Genomic DNA, 12,796 nt, shown 5'->3' on the forward strand with positions numbered 1-12,796 from the left:
ACAAGAAAAAGAAGTAGAAACAATGAGAAGAACAATACGGAGAAGAACAAGAACAACAACAATAATAATAATAATAATAATAACAATAATAATAAGAAGAAGAACAAGGACAAGAAGAAGAAGAACAACAACAAGAAGAAGAGGAGCAAGAACAAAAACAAGAAGAAGAAGGACAAGGACAACAAGAGGAGGATGAAGAAGAAGAAGAAGAAGAACAATCAGAAGAACAAGAACAATAATAATAAGAAGAACAAGGACAAGAAGAAGAAGAAGAAGAGGAACAAGAAGAATAAGAAGAACAAGAAGAAGTAGAAAGAATGAGAAGAACAATACAGAGAACAACAAAAACAATAAGAAGAACAATAACAAGAAGAAGAACAATGACAAGGAAAAGAAGAAGAAGAACAAGGACAAGAAGAACAAGAAGAGGAACAAGAAGAAGAACAAGGATAAGAAGAAGAGGAAAAAGAAGAAGAACAAGAAAAAGAACAAGAGCAAGAACAAGATGATGAACAAGAAGAAGAAGAAGTACAAAGAATGAGAGGAACAATACGGAGAAGAAGAAGAAAATTAATAAGAAGAACAAGGACAAGAAGAAGAAGAAGAAGAAGAGGAACAAGAAGAAGAAGAACACAAGAGCAAGAAGAATAACAAGAGCAAGAACAAGAAGAAGAACAAGAAGAAGAAGGACATGGACAACACTAGGAGGAGGAAGAAGAAGAAGAAGAAGAAGAAGAAGAAGAAGAAAAAGTAGAAGAAGGATAAATAGATACATTTTGGAGCATTCACGCAAGACGTCCCACTGGGTGTGAGTTTTCCTTGCCCTTATGTGGGCCTACCGAGGATGTCGTAGTGGTTTGTGTTGTGGTTTGTGTAGCCCTTTGAGACACTAGTGATTTAGGGCTATATAAGTAAACATTGATTGATTGATTGAGCATCCTCAATGTAATGGCGTTCTTACACCACAAGAGGGCAGTGTGGAGGCTTGCCCACCCCGTCGCTTCTTCCTCCTGACAACAAAGTTAGTTGTTGTCAAACGTTGCTAAGGAAGTCGCCGGGCTACTTTACGCGCACCATTCTAAGGGGAAAAGGACAGCAAAGTGGGTGTAAATCTTCCATAATGTCACATTGCTGACACCAAGGACACGTTAAGCACTCAAATAGCCATCTTAGCGTCAGTGGTTTTCACAGCAAAACTGTTTTGTTTTTTTTTAAACATTAGCTCAGCCAGTTAATGTGATACCGCTAACGTAGCAATGGTTCGTAGCCCGTAAGTCTGCGTGCGTACTTACTTACATATTTATATACAAAATGATACGACATTCAATTTTAATTCGGTGATGCAACAAGTGGAGTTTGCGTTTTGTGAAGCTAAAAAGGTCACACTAGCACTAATTTACCCGTTTGCTGGCCCGAGCATGTAGCTTAGCTTGTGGCTAACAAGAAGAGACATGGGCGAGAATGGCGTGGACAGCGGCCTCAGTCAGTCCTGTAACGGCTCGGAAACACTTGTCGGGGACAGCCGGGCGCCCAAGACCCCCTTGGTGGACAACAAGCTTTGCAAAGACTTCAATGACACCCTCAAACTCCAGCAGGCTGCTCGCAATGCCGCAGGGGACAGCCCTTATCAGCCTCGGCCGCCCTCACTGCCCAGGACACGGAAGGGCAGAAAGGAGGATTCTATCCGAACCAGGAGACTGAGATCCAGCCAGGAGAGCTTGAGCGACCCGGTGGCCTCATCCACCGACTCCCTTAAGGAAGATCCGACAGTTTCACCCCCCGGCGGGTTCGCTCTTGGTCCTGCATCCCCACTCAAAAGCGACCCGACCGTGGGTCTCGCTTCCACACCGGTACCCGTCGTCTTCCGTAAAAGAGGCAGCAGCCTGTCCGAGTACGAACACGGGCCGGTCCGCCAGCAGCAACAAGATTCCCCGGAGCTACGGCTGAGGTCCGCCCGAATGAGGCTGTCCCCGCTGCAGCCCACAGGTTCTCTGCCGCCCCTCCATCAGAACCTGGTGTCCACGGCCATGAGGACGGCTAATAGGATTGACAAGGATTGCGTGGATTATGGGACGAGAAGCGTGCAGAGGCTCCACCGGAATCTGAGCGAGAGCCGGCCTCTGGACGACGCCCTGTCGGATAGCGTGTCTGTCAACTCCATGAGGTCCACCAGCAGCGTGCTGAGTCCCATCAAGCCCCAGGATGTGAGGAACAGGTAGGTGGGCACACTGGGAATTAGTATTTTGTTATGCTTGGATCTAAATCAACCTTTTTTCAGTGATGTACCCCCTGTGAACATTTTTTTTAATTCAAGTTCCCCCATAATCAAAGCAAAGCATCTTTGATTAAAAAAAGAGATAAAGAAGTAAAATACAGCAGTATGTCATCAGTTTCTGATTTATTAAATTGTATGAAAGTGCAAAATATTGCTCATTTGTAGTGGTCTTTATTGAAATATTTGGAAAAAAAAATAAAAAACTTGTTGAAAAATAAACAAGTGATCTGATTATAAATACAAAATTTTACACATAGAAGTACTCATCAACTTAAAGTGCCCTCTTTGGGGATTGTAATAGGGATCCATCTGGATTCATGAACATAATTGAAAACATTTCTTCACCCAAAAAAAAAATCATGTCCACAAAAAATGTAGTTGTCAACACTGAATATTGCATTGTTGCATTTCTTTTCACAGTTTGTGAAATTAATTCATATTTTGTTGAGGTATTATCCAATAAATATATTTATAAAGGATTTTTGAATTGTTGCTATTTTTAGAATAGTTTTAAAAATCTCACATACCCCTTGGCATACCTTCAAGTACGCCCAGGGGTACGCGTACCCCCATTTGAGAACCACTGATCTAGATCACAAGAACACCATTTGATGTGTTATTGTATCAGTTATAATAAGCACTACAACAGGCCTGGGCAATTACTTTGATCTGGGGGCCAAATTTAGAGAAAAAAATGTGTCTGGGGGGCCGGTATATCAGAATTTTAGGAACACTACTACTAAACCTCAATACAATGTCTGAATGCTAATGACTAGGGGTGTGGGAAAAAATCGATTAGAATATGAATCATGATTCTCATGTTGTGTCATTCAGAATCGATTCTCATTTTAAAAAAAAGCGATTTTTTTTTTCAATCCAACAAAACAATACACAGCAATACCATAACAATGCAATCCAATTCCAAAACCAAACCTGACCCAGCAACACTCAGAACTGCAATAAACAGAGCAATTGAGAGGAGACACAAACACGACCCAGAACAAACCAAAAGTAGTGAAACAAAAATGAATATTATCAACAACAGTATCAATATTAGTTATAATTTCAGCATAGCAATGATTTAAAATCCCTCATCGACATTATCATTAGACATTTATAAAAATAAAAAAAGAACATTATTTTCACAGTGGCTTACACTTGCATCGCATCTCATAAGCTTGACAACACACTGTATCCAATATTTTCCACAAAGATAAAATAAGTCGTATTTTTGGTTCGTTTAATAGTTAAAACAAATTTAAATTATTGCAATCAGTTGATAAAACATTGTCCTTTACAATTATAAAAGCTTTTAAAAAAATCTACTACTCTGCTAGCATGTCAGCAGACTGGGGTAGATCCTGCTGAAATCCTATGTATTGAATGAATAGAGAATCCTTTTAAATCGGGAAAAAAAATCTTTTTTGAATCAAGAATCGTGTTGAATTGAAAAAAATAAAAATAGATTTTAAATCGAATCATTCACTTCACTACTGTTTGTGGAATCTTGTTATGTGCTTTTACTGTACGTACTCGAACCTCATTTGGAAATTATGGTCATCTAGACTTATTTGTGTCAGTGTGATTGTGCACTATAGGACTGTGACCGATGGGGAGGGTGTGCATTATGGCAGGGATGCTTACTCAGCATACTTTATTAAAGGAGAGATTTATTAGTCCAATTAGCGCTTCTAATTTGTTTGCATTTTGAAACGTTAATGGTAATAATAGTAATGGATGTGATTTTCTAGACACTCAAAGCGCAAGACAGAGAAGTGACAAACCATCATTCATTCACTCCACATTCACACTTGGTGGTGGTAAGCTACATTTGTAGCCACAGTTTCCCTGGGATAGACTGAGAGAAGCATCAATCAATCAATGTTTACTTATATAACCCTAAATCACGAGTGTCTCAAAGGGCTGCACAAACCACAACAACATCCTCAGCTCAGATCCCACATCAGGGCAAGGAAAAACTCAACCGAATGGGACAATGAGAAACCTTGGAGGGGACCGCAGATGTGGGCGACCGGTGCAATGGACGTCGAGTGGATCTAGCATAATATTGTGATAGTCCAGTCCATAGTGGATCTGAGAGTTCAGTCCATAGTGGGGCCAACAGGAGACCATCCCCAACTGATGCACATGGCTGCCAGTTTGCGCTTAAAGCCCCTCTGATCACCACCCATCATTCATTTACCTGTGTGTGCGGCACTGGGGGCAAGGGTGAAGTGTCTTGCCAAAGGACACAACAGCAGTGATTTGGATGGCAAGAGGCGGGGAGCAAACCTGCAACCCTCAAGTTTCAGGCGCGGCTGGTCTACCCGCCACACCATGCCGTCCCTAATAGTATGGTCGGTGTGTCAAACTATGCCTGTATCAACTGTACATGCAAAGTTTTAAGCAACATGTTAACTGGCATGCAAGTGTCGAAAGTAAGTTTGTGTTAGGACATGGTGCATGTTTTCGGAGGAAGCCGTACCCAGAGGGAACCCACGCAGTCACGGGGAGAACATGCAAACTACACACAGAAAGATCCTGAGCCCGGGATTGAACTCAGGACTTTCATATTGTGAGGCACATGCACTAACCCTTGTTTCACCGTGCTGCCCAATATGTTTCAACTAAGATATATTTATTTTTTCTATCAACTTTATGAATATTTGTTCCCTCTCCAGTTAGAAATATGTTAAAAAGAGCCTTCGTAACTGTCATGCAAGTGTAAAAAGAAGTAAAGTGCTGTAAAAAACAACACCATATTCACTTTGATCCAAAGTGAGGGCCTGGGGTGATGGTTTTATTAATAAGTGCAGCTAAAAAGACGCGCCAAAAAGCAAAACTCCAGCAACAAATAATCTTATGACAAAGTTTTTCTAGCTTCAGAGTTTCCTTTGTACAAATCCCGTTTCCATATGAGTTGGGAAATTGTGTTAGATGTAAATATAAACGGAATACAATGATTTGGAAATCATTTTCAACCCATATTCAGTTAAAACTTTTTTGTTTTTGTGCAAATAATCATTAACTTTAGAATTTGATACCAGCAACACGTGACAAAGAAGTTGGGAAAGGTGGCAATAAATACTGATAAAGTTGAGAAATACTCATCAAACACTTATTTGAAACATCCTACAGGTGTGCAGGCTAAATGGGAACAGGTGGGTGCCATGATTGGTTATAAAAACAGCTTCCATGAAATGCTAAGTAATTCACAAACAAGGATGGAGCGAGTGTCACCATTTTTTAAACAAATTGTCGAACAGTTTTAGAATAACATTTCTCAACAAGCTATTGCAAGGAATTTAGAGATTTTATCATCTACGGTCCGTAAAATCATCAAAAGGTTCAGAGAATCTGGAGAAATCACTGCACGTAAGTGATGATATTACAGACCTTTGATCCCTCAGGCGGTACTGCATCAAAACTGACATCAGTGTGTAAAGGATATCATCACATGGGCTCAGGAACACTTCATAAAACCACTGTAGGTAACTACAGTTGGTTGATACATCTGTAAGTGCAAGTTAAAACTGTACTATGCAAAGCAAAAGCCATTTATCAGCAACACCAAGGAACGCCGCTGGCTTCGCTGGGCCCAAGCTCATCTAAGATGGACTGATGCAAAGTGGAAAAGTGTTCTGTGGTCTGATGAGTCCACATTTCAAATTATATTTGGAAACTGTGGACGTGGTGTCCTACGGAACAAAGTGGAAAATAACCATCCGGATTGTTATAGGCGCAAAGTTAAAAAGCCAGCATCTGTGATGGTATGGGTGTGTATTAGTGCCCAAGGCTTGGGTAACTTACACATCTTTGAAGGCACCAATAATGCTGAATGGTTCATACAGGTTTTGGAGCAACATATGTGGTCATCCAAGCAACGTTATCATGGACGCCCCTGCTTATTTCAGCAAGACAATGCCATGCCACGTGTTAAAACAGCGTGGTTACGTAGTAAGAGTGCGGGTACTTTCCTGGCCCGCCTGCAGTCAAGATCTGTCTCCCATCGAAAATGTGTGGCGCATTATGAAGCGTAAAATACGACAGCGGAAACCCCGGACTGTTAAACGACTAAAGCTCGACATAAAACAAGGATGAAAAAGAATTCCACTTTCAAAGCTTCAACAATTAGTTTATTCAGTTCCCAAATGTTTATTGAGTGTTGTTAAAAGAAAAGGTGATGTAACAGTGGTGAACATGTCCTTTCCCAACTACTTTGGCACATGTTGCAGCCATGAAATTGTAAGTAAATTAGTTGCAAAAAAAAATAAAGTTTATGAGTTTGAACATCAAATTACTTGTCGTTGTAGTGCATTCAACTGAATATGGGTTGAAAGGGATTTGCAAATCATTGTACTCCGTTTATATTTACATCCAACACAATTTCCCAACTCATATGGAAACGGGGTTTGTAAATGCTGCCTCTTCTTGCAGGAGCTTCCTGGAAGGAGGCGGCTTGGGGAGTGGCGCCCTGCTAGGCGTGGAAGAGCTCACGCGTTACTTTCCCGACAGAAGGCTGGGGCTCTACATCGTCACCTGGAACATGCAGGGGGAGAAGGTGCGGGGCGGACCAGGCAAGGTGCACTACTAGTTACTTGCACTGGTTCAGGGTAACAAAGTGCGTCTGTGTGTCTGTCTGTGTGTGTGTGCGTGTGTGTGTGTGGATGTGTGTCTTCTAGGGTCTGCCGTCCAACTTGGACGACCTCTTACTTCCCGCCGACTCCGATTTCGTACAAGACTTTTACATCATCGGGGTGCAGGAAGGTTGTCCTGACAGGTAACGGGGACTTGAGAGAGTCAATTTGCTTTGTTTTTGTGTCACACTGACTTGCATGTGCAATGTGCGCAGGAGGGAGTGGGACACACGCCTGCAGGAGACACTGGGGCCGCACTACGTCATGCTACACGCGGCGTCGCACGGCGTCCTCTACCTCACTGCGTTCATCAGAAGAGACCTCATCTGGTTCTGCTCGGGTCTGTCTGCCATCACATCGTCATTTTCTTCCTAGTGTGGTCGTACACCGCAACAATGAAATGTGTTTTTTTATTAGAGGACACAGCAATAATGTTAATATGAATGTTGCTTGTTCCCTCTGAAGAGGTGGAACACGCCACAGTCACAACAAGGATCATCTCACAGATCAAGACCAAAGGGGCTGTGGGCATTGCGTTGACCTTTTTTGGCACTTCCTTCCTCTTCATCACATCCCACTTTACCTGTAAGTCTTTGCACTTATTCCAATACTTTACTCACAAAGTCAGACATTTAAACCCCCCCAAATGTACTGTTGCACGTTACCTGATTTTTCCCCCCACACATTTAAAAACATTTTTAATTTAACCTTCTAATATATTTTTTGAAAGTTTTATTATCTAGGTCAGGGGTGTCAAATCGCAAATACAGAGGGGCCCAAAATTTAAAACTGAACAAAGGTTGAACAAATTAACCTTTTGATAGTGAAGTGAAGTGATTTATACTTGTATTGCGCTTTTCTCTAGTGACTCAAAGCGCTTTACATAGTGAAAACCCAATATCTAAATTACATTCAAACCAGTGTGGGTTGCACTGGGAGCTGGTGGGTAAAGTTTCTTGCCCAAGGACACAACGGCAGAGACGAAGATGGCAGATGCGGAGATTGAACCTGGAACACTCAAGCTGCTGGCACGGCCACTCTACCAACCGAGCTTTGCATTGAACAAGTTTTGCATTAAATATTGAACAAGCATGGGTTATATAACTTTATAGGGACATGCAAAACCGAGTTTCAAATATCAATGGCATATCAAATAAAATGTAAATACAAATTGAATGCCTCTTTTCTTTTTGCAGCCTTCTGAGGTAAATATCAAAATAAAGGCTAATAATAAATTTGAAAATAAAATAATGAATGAAACAAACATTCAAGCGTTGAAGTAGCAAGAGAAAGTAAAAAAATAAAACATTAATTATTGTTCAGTTTGCTACACTGATTTGCTTTAACACGGATGGAACAAGCAACGCTTAATAGTGCAAAATCACCTTTCAAAAAAACAAAGGCAAAAACATCAATGGTATATTGAATCAAATAAAAATAATAATAAATTGAATGCCTCTTTTGTATTTGCAGCTTTCTGAGGTAAATATCAACATTAATTTTTTCCACAAGCTAATACATTTGAAAATAAAATAACAATGAATAAATAAACCATTCAGGCCTTTTTACTGCTCAGTTTGCGACACACTGATCTAATCTGAAGCCAGATACCTGCCATCTTTTCTCGGATGCTAGTTCATTAATGTCGGGGCTCAGGTGTGCGGGGTTCGGGGAATGCGGGGTTGAGGTGGTATGTGATTATTTTGTTATATTCGTAGTTTTGTATTTCTTGTTTAACACTTAATGATGGCGCCTTTTAGCACCCAGCTTCGAAAACTTGCAGCTCATTCTCTTTACAATTTGTCTAAAAAATAAGATTCTGGATCATTATTTTTCTCTAAGTAGAATTTGTTGTCTCTCATGAAGTCTGCATGATTAGTTGTTGAAGAACGTTGTGATGAATCTATGAAATTAATGAGCAAATGTCTATATTACATGTTATTATGAATGTGCCTGTTACATTCCATATATATGTACAGCATGTATATAGTTTTTGGATGTTTTTTTTTTAGAGCGAATCCCATTAACTCCATTGTTAGCTGACATGTTTATATTTACGGCTTAGGATGCATGGGAAAAAAAAAAACGTGTTCTTATCTCACAAAAAGATTGTGAATAGGCAAAAATCCGAAAAAAAAGTGCACTTCCCCTTGAAGATACTTGAAATCAGTAAATTGATGTACATTCCCCTTGATTTTAGATGTTTATCTAGTGTAGCTTTATATATGTTTAGCCTCTATAGTTATTAGCTTTACAAAAGATGGTGTTAAGGCACTTTTTTTATTACATATCAAGGTTTTTTTCCCCCCTTCAAGCTGGAGATGCCAAAGTATACGAGAGGATTCTGGACTACAACAAGATTGTGGAAGCGTTATCTCTCCCTAAAGGACTACCTGATACCAACCCGTATCGCTCCACCTCATGTAAGAGTCGTCAACAATACCAGTACATCCAAATACATGCAACGCAAACTACTGGTGTCATTTGTTTGTCCTTTAAAACACACATTTTCCTGAAGGAATCAATTAAGTACTATCTACACATGCATGCTACTTTCTGTCTGCAGCTGACGTCACAACGAGGTTCGATCAGGTCTTCTGGTTCGGAGATTTCAACTTCCGGCTAGGTCACGACCGGGCCGGAGTGGAGAGCATCATCGAGTGTGCAGCGGGGGGTGACATGGCTGCCCTGTTGGAGCACGACCAGCTCGCCAAAGAAATGAAAGACGGTAACTTTGCGACACTACTGAATATCCCATTCCTGTATGCATTAGGGTCTGTGAATCTTACAATAACTGATGATTCAATTTGAACCAGATTCAGAATTGATTCTCCTTTTAAACAGATTCTTGCAGTAGCTTATCTGGTATATAATTCATAACACAGATCGGAATTTGGATGTGATTTTTTTTTTTTTTCCAGCAGCCCTAGTGTGCAACGGGAGTATTATTAGTGACAAGGATCCAGAAGTTGTACACAAAAAAGGTTGTGACCAAATCAACAGGGTAGAAGCCAAGTAACAAACAAGAAATGTGGAATGCCAGTAAAAAGTACAATCAGCTGGCAGCAAGTAAAACTGTACATGCACTGGGTAAGGGGGAGGAGACTTTTGGCTAAGACTCGCCCCCTAGTTACTGTTGCTAAGACAGTCAGAACTAACAAAGTGCTTCCACTGTTTGCGCTAAAAATTCAGCAAAAATATTCCCAATTTAAGACAACTAGAGTGTGCAGAACACCTTTATTATTATTAAATGTTAACCCTCAATACGAAATTGGAGCGGTGGGTCTATTAACTACTACAACCATTAAAAAAGCAAAATGGTCCATTTAGGTGTTAACTAGCCTTAGCCAACGAGCTAACACACCACCAACATGTATTAGCTAATTTGATGTTAGCATCACAGTTGAGTCAGCTCTAACAACATAGCCTTATTTTACTGATAAGTAGTTTGGTTGCTTACCTTATAGCAGATGGTGTTGATTTACGTTTAGTGTAATTATCTTTTAAAATAACACAAATGTATCCAAAACCACACCAGTGTTTCCCCCACAAAATTTGTTAGTTAAGGTGGTGACTCTCCAGGGGAAGAGGACCGGGGAAGGGGGTGGGTGGGTGTAAGGATCGTTGTATCTTGGTCTGTCACCATCACGTCTCCGCCTCGTCGCTACCACCCCTGCCTGGGGGGCAATAGACTACAGACTGCAGTGAAGTAGGCAGGCTTTGTCGTGTGAAGAAGCCTACAACTTTTGGTTGTGTTTTCCGCTCCATTTGCTGAATGGCGATATACGATATATATCTCTACATTTTTTCCGTAAAGTAAAAACAAAACAGTCCTAGTTACCTGAGATACTAAGTACGTCAGTATTATTACTTAGTAATTTACTAAGTCAAAAATAATGACTAAATAATGGCTTACTAAGTCAAAATAATGACTTACAAAGTCAAATTAATGACTTACAGTAAGTGTTTGCAATAAGCGTTTGGAAAAAAAGAGTAAAAGTGGGGCCACATGCTGACATATGCTCAACTCATCATGCTTAATTTATTACAGCTTTTGGGAAGCCTGTAGTTGATTTTTATTATGTAAATGTTATATTTTTATCAACATGCGATAGCAGGGACCCTACATTCAAAACTAAGCGGCTACATTACTAATGATTAATGTAACTATAGCTGAAAAAAAATAGTACAATAGCAATAGGAGAGACTATTCATCCCTGAACACCATGGAGTTCATGTAGGCTTTATGATGCACTTACATTATTACATCAACTGTCAGAGACAGCTTCAGGAAACTCTTTATTTAACATGTCCTTTTTTACTGCTTCAACACAGCTCAATCAACACAGAAAAAGGTAAAGTGAAATAACTTAGTTAACTGTAGGTCAATAATGCTTGTCATTCTCTCAGACAGGGCTTTGCTGTCCGTAACACACACACGCACAGTGAGCTAACATTACGCTAAAAGATAATTAGCCTTCATTTCAAGGACTGCGAGGGAGCTGAGCTGCCGCTTATGTTTCTAGAACTTTAACGGACTCATAGTGATGTTACTAGTAGTTGACTTGGAAGTGTTTGTTATAATTTGGGGAGAGTCCGCTAAATATAAATCAAATATCAACGGCCATCTTGTTTTAAGGTTCCATCTTCAAAGGCTTCCAAGAGGCGCGCATCCACTTCCTGCCTACATACAAGTTTGACATCGGCACCGACGTCTACGACACCACCTCCAAGCAGAGGACGCCTTCGTACACAGTAAAAAGACCACCTACACTCAAGTCCACCACCTTTGAGGAAACTTGACGTTGTGTGGGTTTTTTACAAATTCCAGGACCGGATCTTGTTTCGGACAAGATATGTAGACGACATCCATGTCCTCAAATACACCAGCTGCTCCAGCATCAAGACCTCAGACCACCGGCCTGTTGTCGGCGTTTTCCACGTCAAACTGAAGGCAGGCAGAGACACGTAAGTCTGCTTACCATTCAAATACCTTTTGCACCCAAGATGGGGGTCCCCCCCAACAGTGTTTACTACGATATGCTGTGTTTTTTTTGTCGATTTGTAAAATTTCACAGTTATCCAATTGAAATGTTACACCCAAATATGCATGGAAAAAATACTCAAAATAAAAGTTTAAAGAGCTAAAACATGTCCATATCAAAATGTTTATTAAAAATACCAATATTTACCTAATTAAATCCTATTTTGCATTTATTAACTGGCTAGTATTCCTCTGGGAGCGGGCCAGTTTGACCGCATCTTGTACCTGGAGGGCATCAAGAGGCGGAGCACCAGGGAGTTGAAGATGAGGGAGGCGATGAAAAACCAAAGCAGCGTGTGCGCCATCTCTTGAAATTCCTTCCAAAGCAACAAGGAGGCGCTGTGATAGTCAATGAGCGGATGCGCGGCCTCTGCTGGACATGTGTGGAAGTGGCGCACCCTCAGTAGAAACATGTGGAAATGTGGCTGCACTTGAGGGCGGGAACCTTAACACGGCAGGCAGACCACTCCGAACAAGAGTGGCGACTAATTTTTTTTTTTTACTGCGTTTTTTTATGATCCTACATCAGTGTTAACATGCCTTGTAACTTTTCAAGTCCATCATGTGGAGCTGCTACATTTTATTGTTTAATGTCAGGGAGATGAATGTTTGCAGACAAAACCAGACTGACTATTTGACTACATTCTCTCATACTACTTAAAGTGTGTGTGTAGCTTTGGGTGCCACTAACAATCAAATTCCCTGTAAAAAGACAAAAAGTGCCTGTTTGCATTTTCTCAGGATATCGTTATCCTTTTTTTTTCTTTTCAACAGCAATCCTGTAATTCCAATAAACCTTTTTTTTTTTTTTTAAATGTCTCACTAAGCGTTCCAACATTT

General features: G+C 40.6%; 1 protein-coding gene across 1 annotated transcript; it reads left to right on the plus strand.

The window, feature by feature from the left end:
• Positions 1–986: 986 nt before the first annotated feature.
• inpp5e (inositol polyphosphate-5-phosphatase E) lies at positions 987–12,771 on the plus strand. Its single transcript, XM_061902695.1, has 10 exons — positions 987–2,215; positions 6,713–6,836; positions 6,958–7,055; positions 7,128–7,252; positions 7,378–7,497; positions 9,228–9,335; positions 9,479–9,640; positions 11,552–11,667; positions 11,744–11,880; positions 12,142–12,771. Exons 1-10 carry the CDS (start codon positions 1,452–1,454, stop codon positions 12,266–12,268), a joined length of 1,881 nt encoding a protein of 626 aa, XP_061758679.1. The 5' UTR covers positions 987–1,451; the 3' UTR covers positions 12,269–12,771.
• The last annotated feature ends 25 nt before the right edge of the window (positions 12,772–12,796 follow it).

The sequence above is a fragment of the Nerophis ophidion genome, linkage group LG01, assembly GCF_033978795.1.
Source record: "Nerophis ophidion isolate RoL-2023_Sa linkage group LG01, RoL_Noph_v1.0, whole genome shotgun sequence".
In the NCBI taxonomy this organism is placed as follows: Eukaryota; Metazoa; Chordata; class Actinopteri; order Syngnathiformes; family Syngnathidae; genus Nerophis; species Nerophis ophidion.

Bases quoted from the DNA above. Each gene is read 5' to 3' on its own strand.
- inpp5e (XM_061902695.1), top strand. From the start codon at position 1,452: ATGGGCGAGAATGGCGTGGACAGCGGCCTCAGTCAGTCCTGTAACGGC. The intron at 2,216-6,712 runs GTAGGTGGGCAC...CTCTTCTTGCAG, and splicing joins CCCCAGGATGTGAGGAACAG to GAGCTTCCTGGAAGGAGGCG. The intron at 11,668-11,743 runs GTAAAAAGACCA...TACAAATTCCAG, and splicing joins AGAGGACGCCTTCGTACACA to GACCGGATCTTGTTTCGGAC.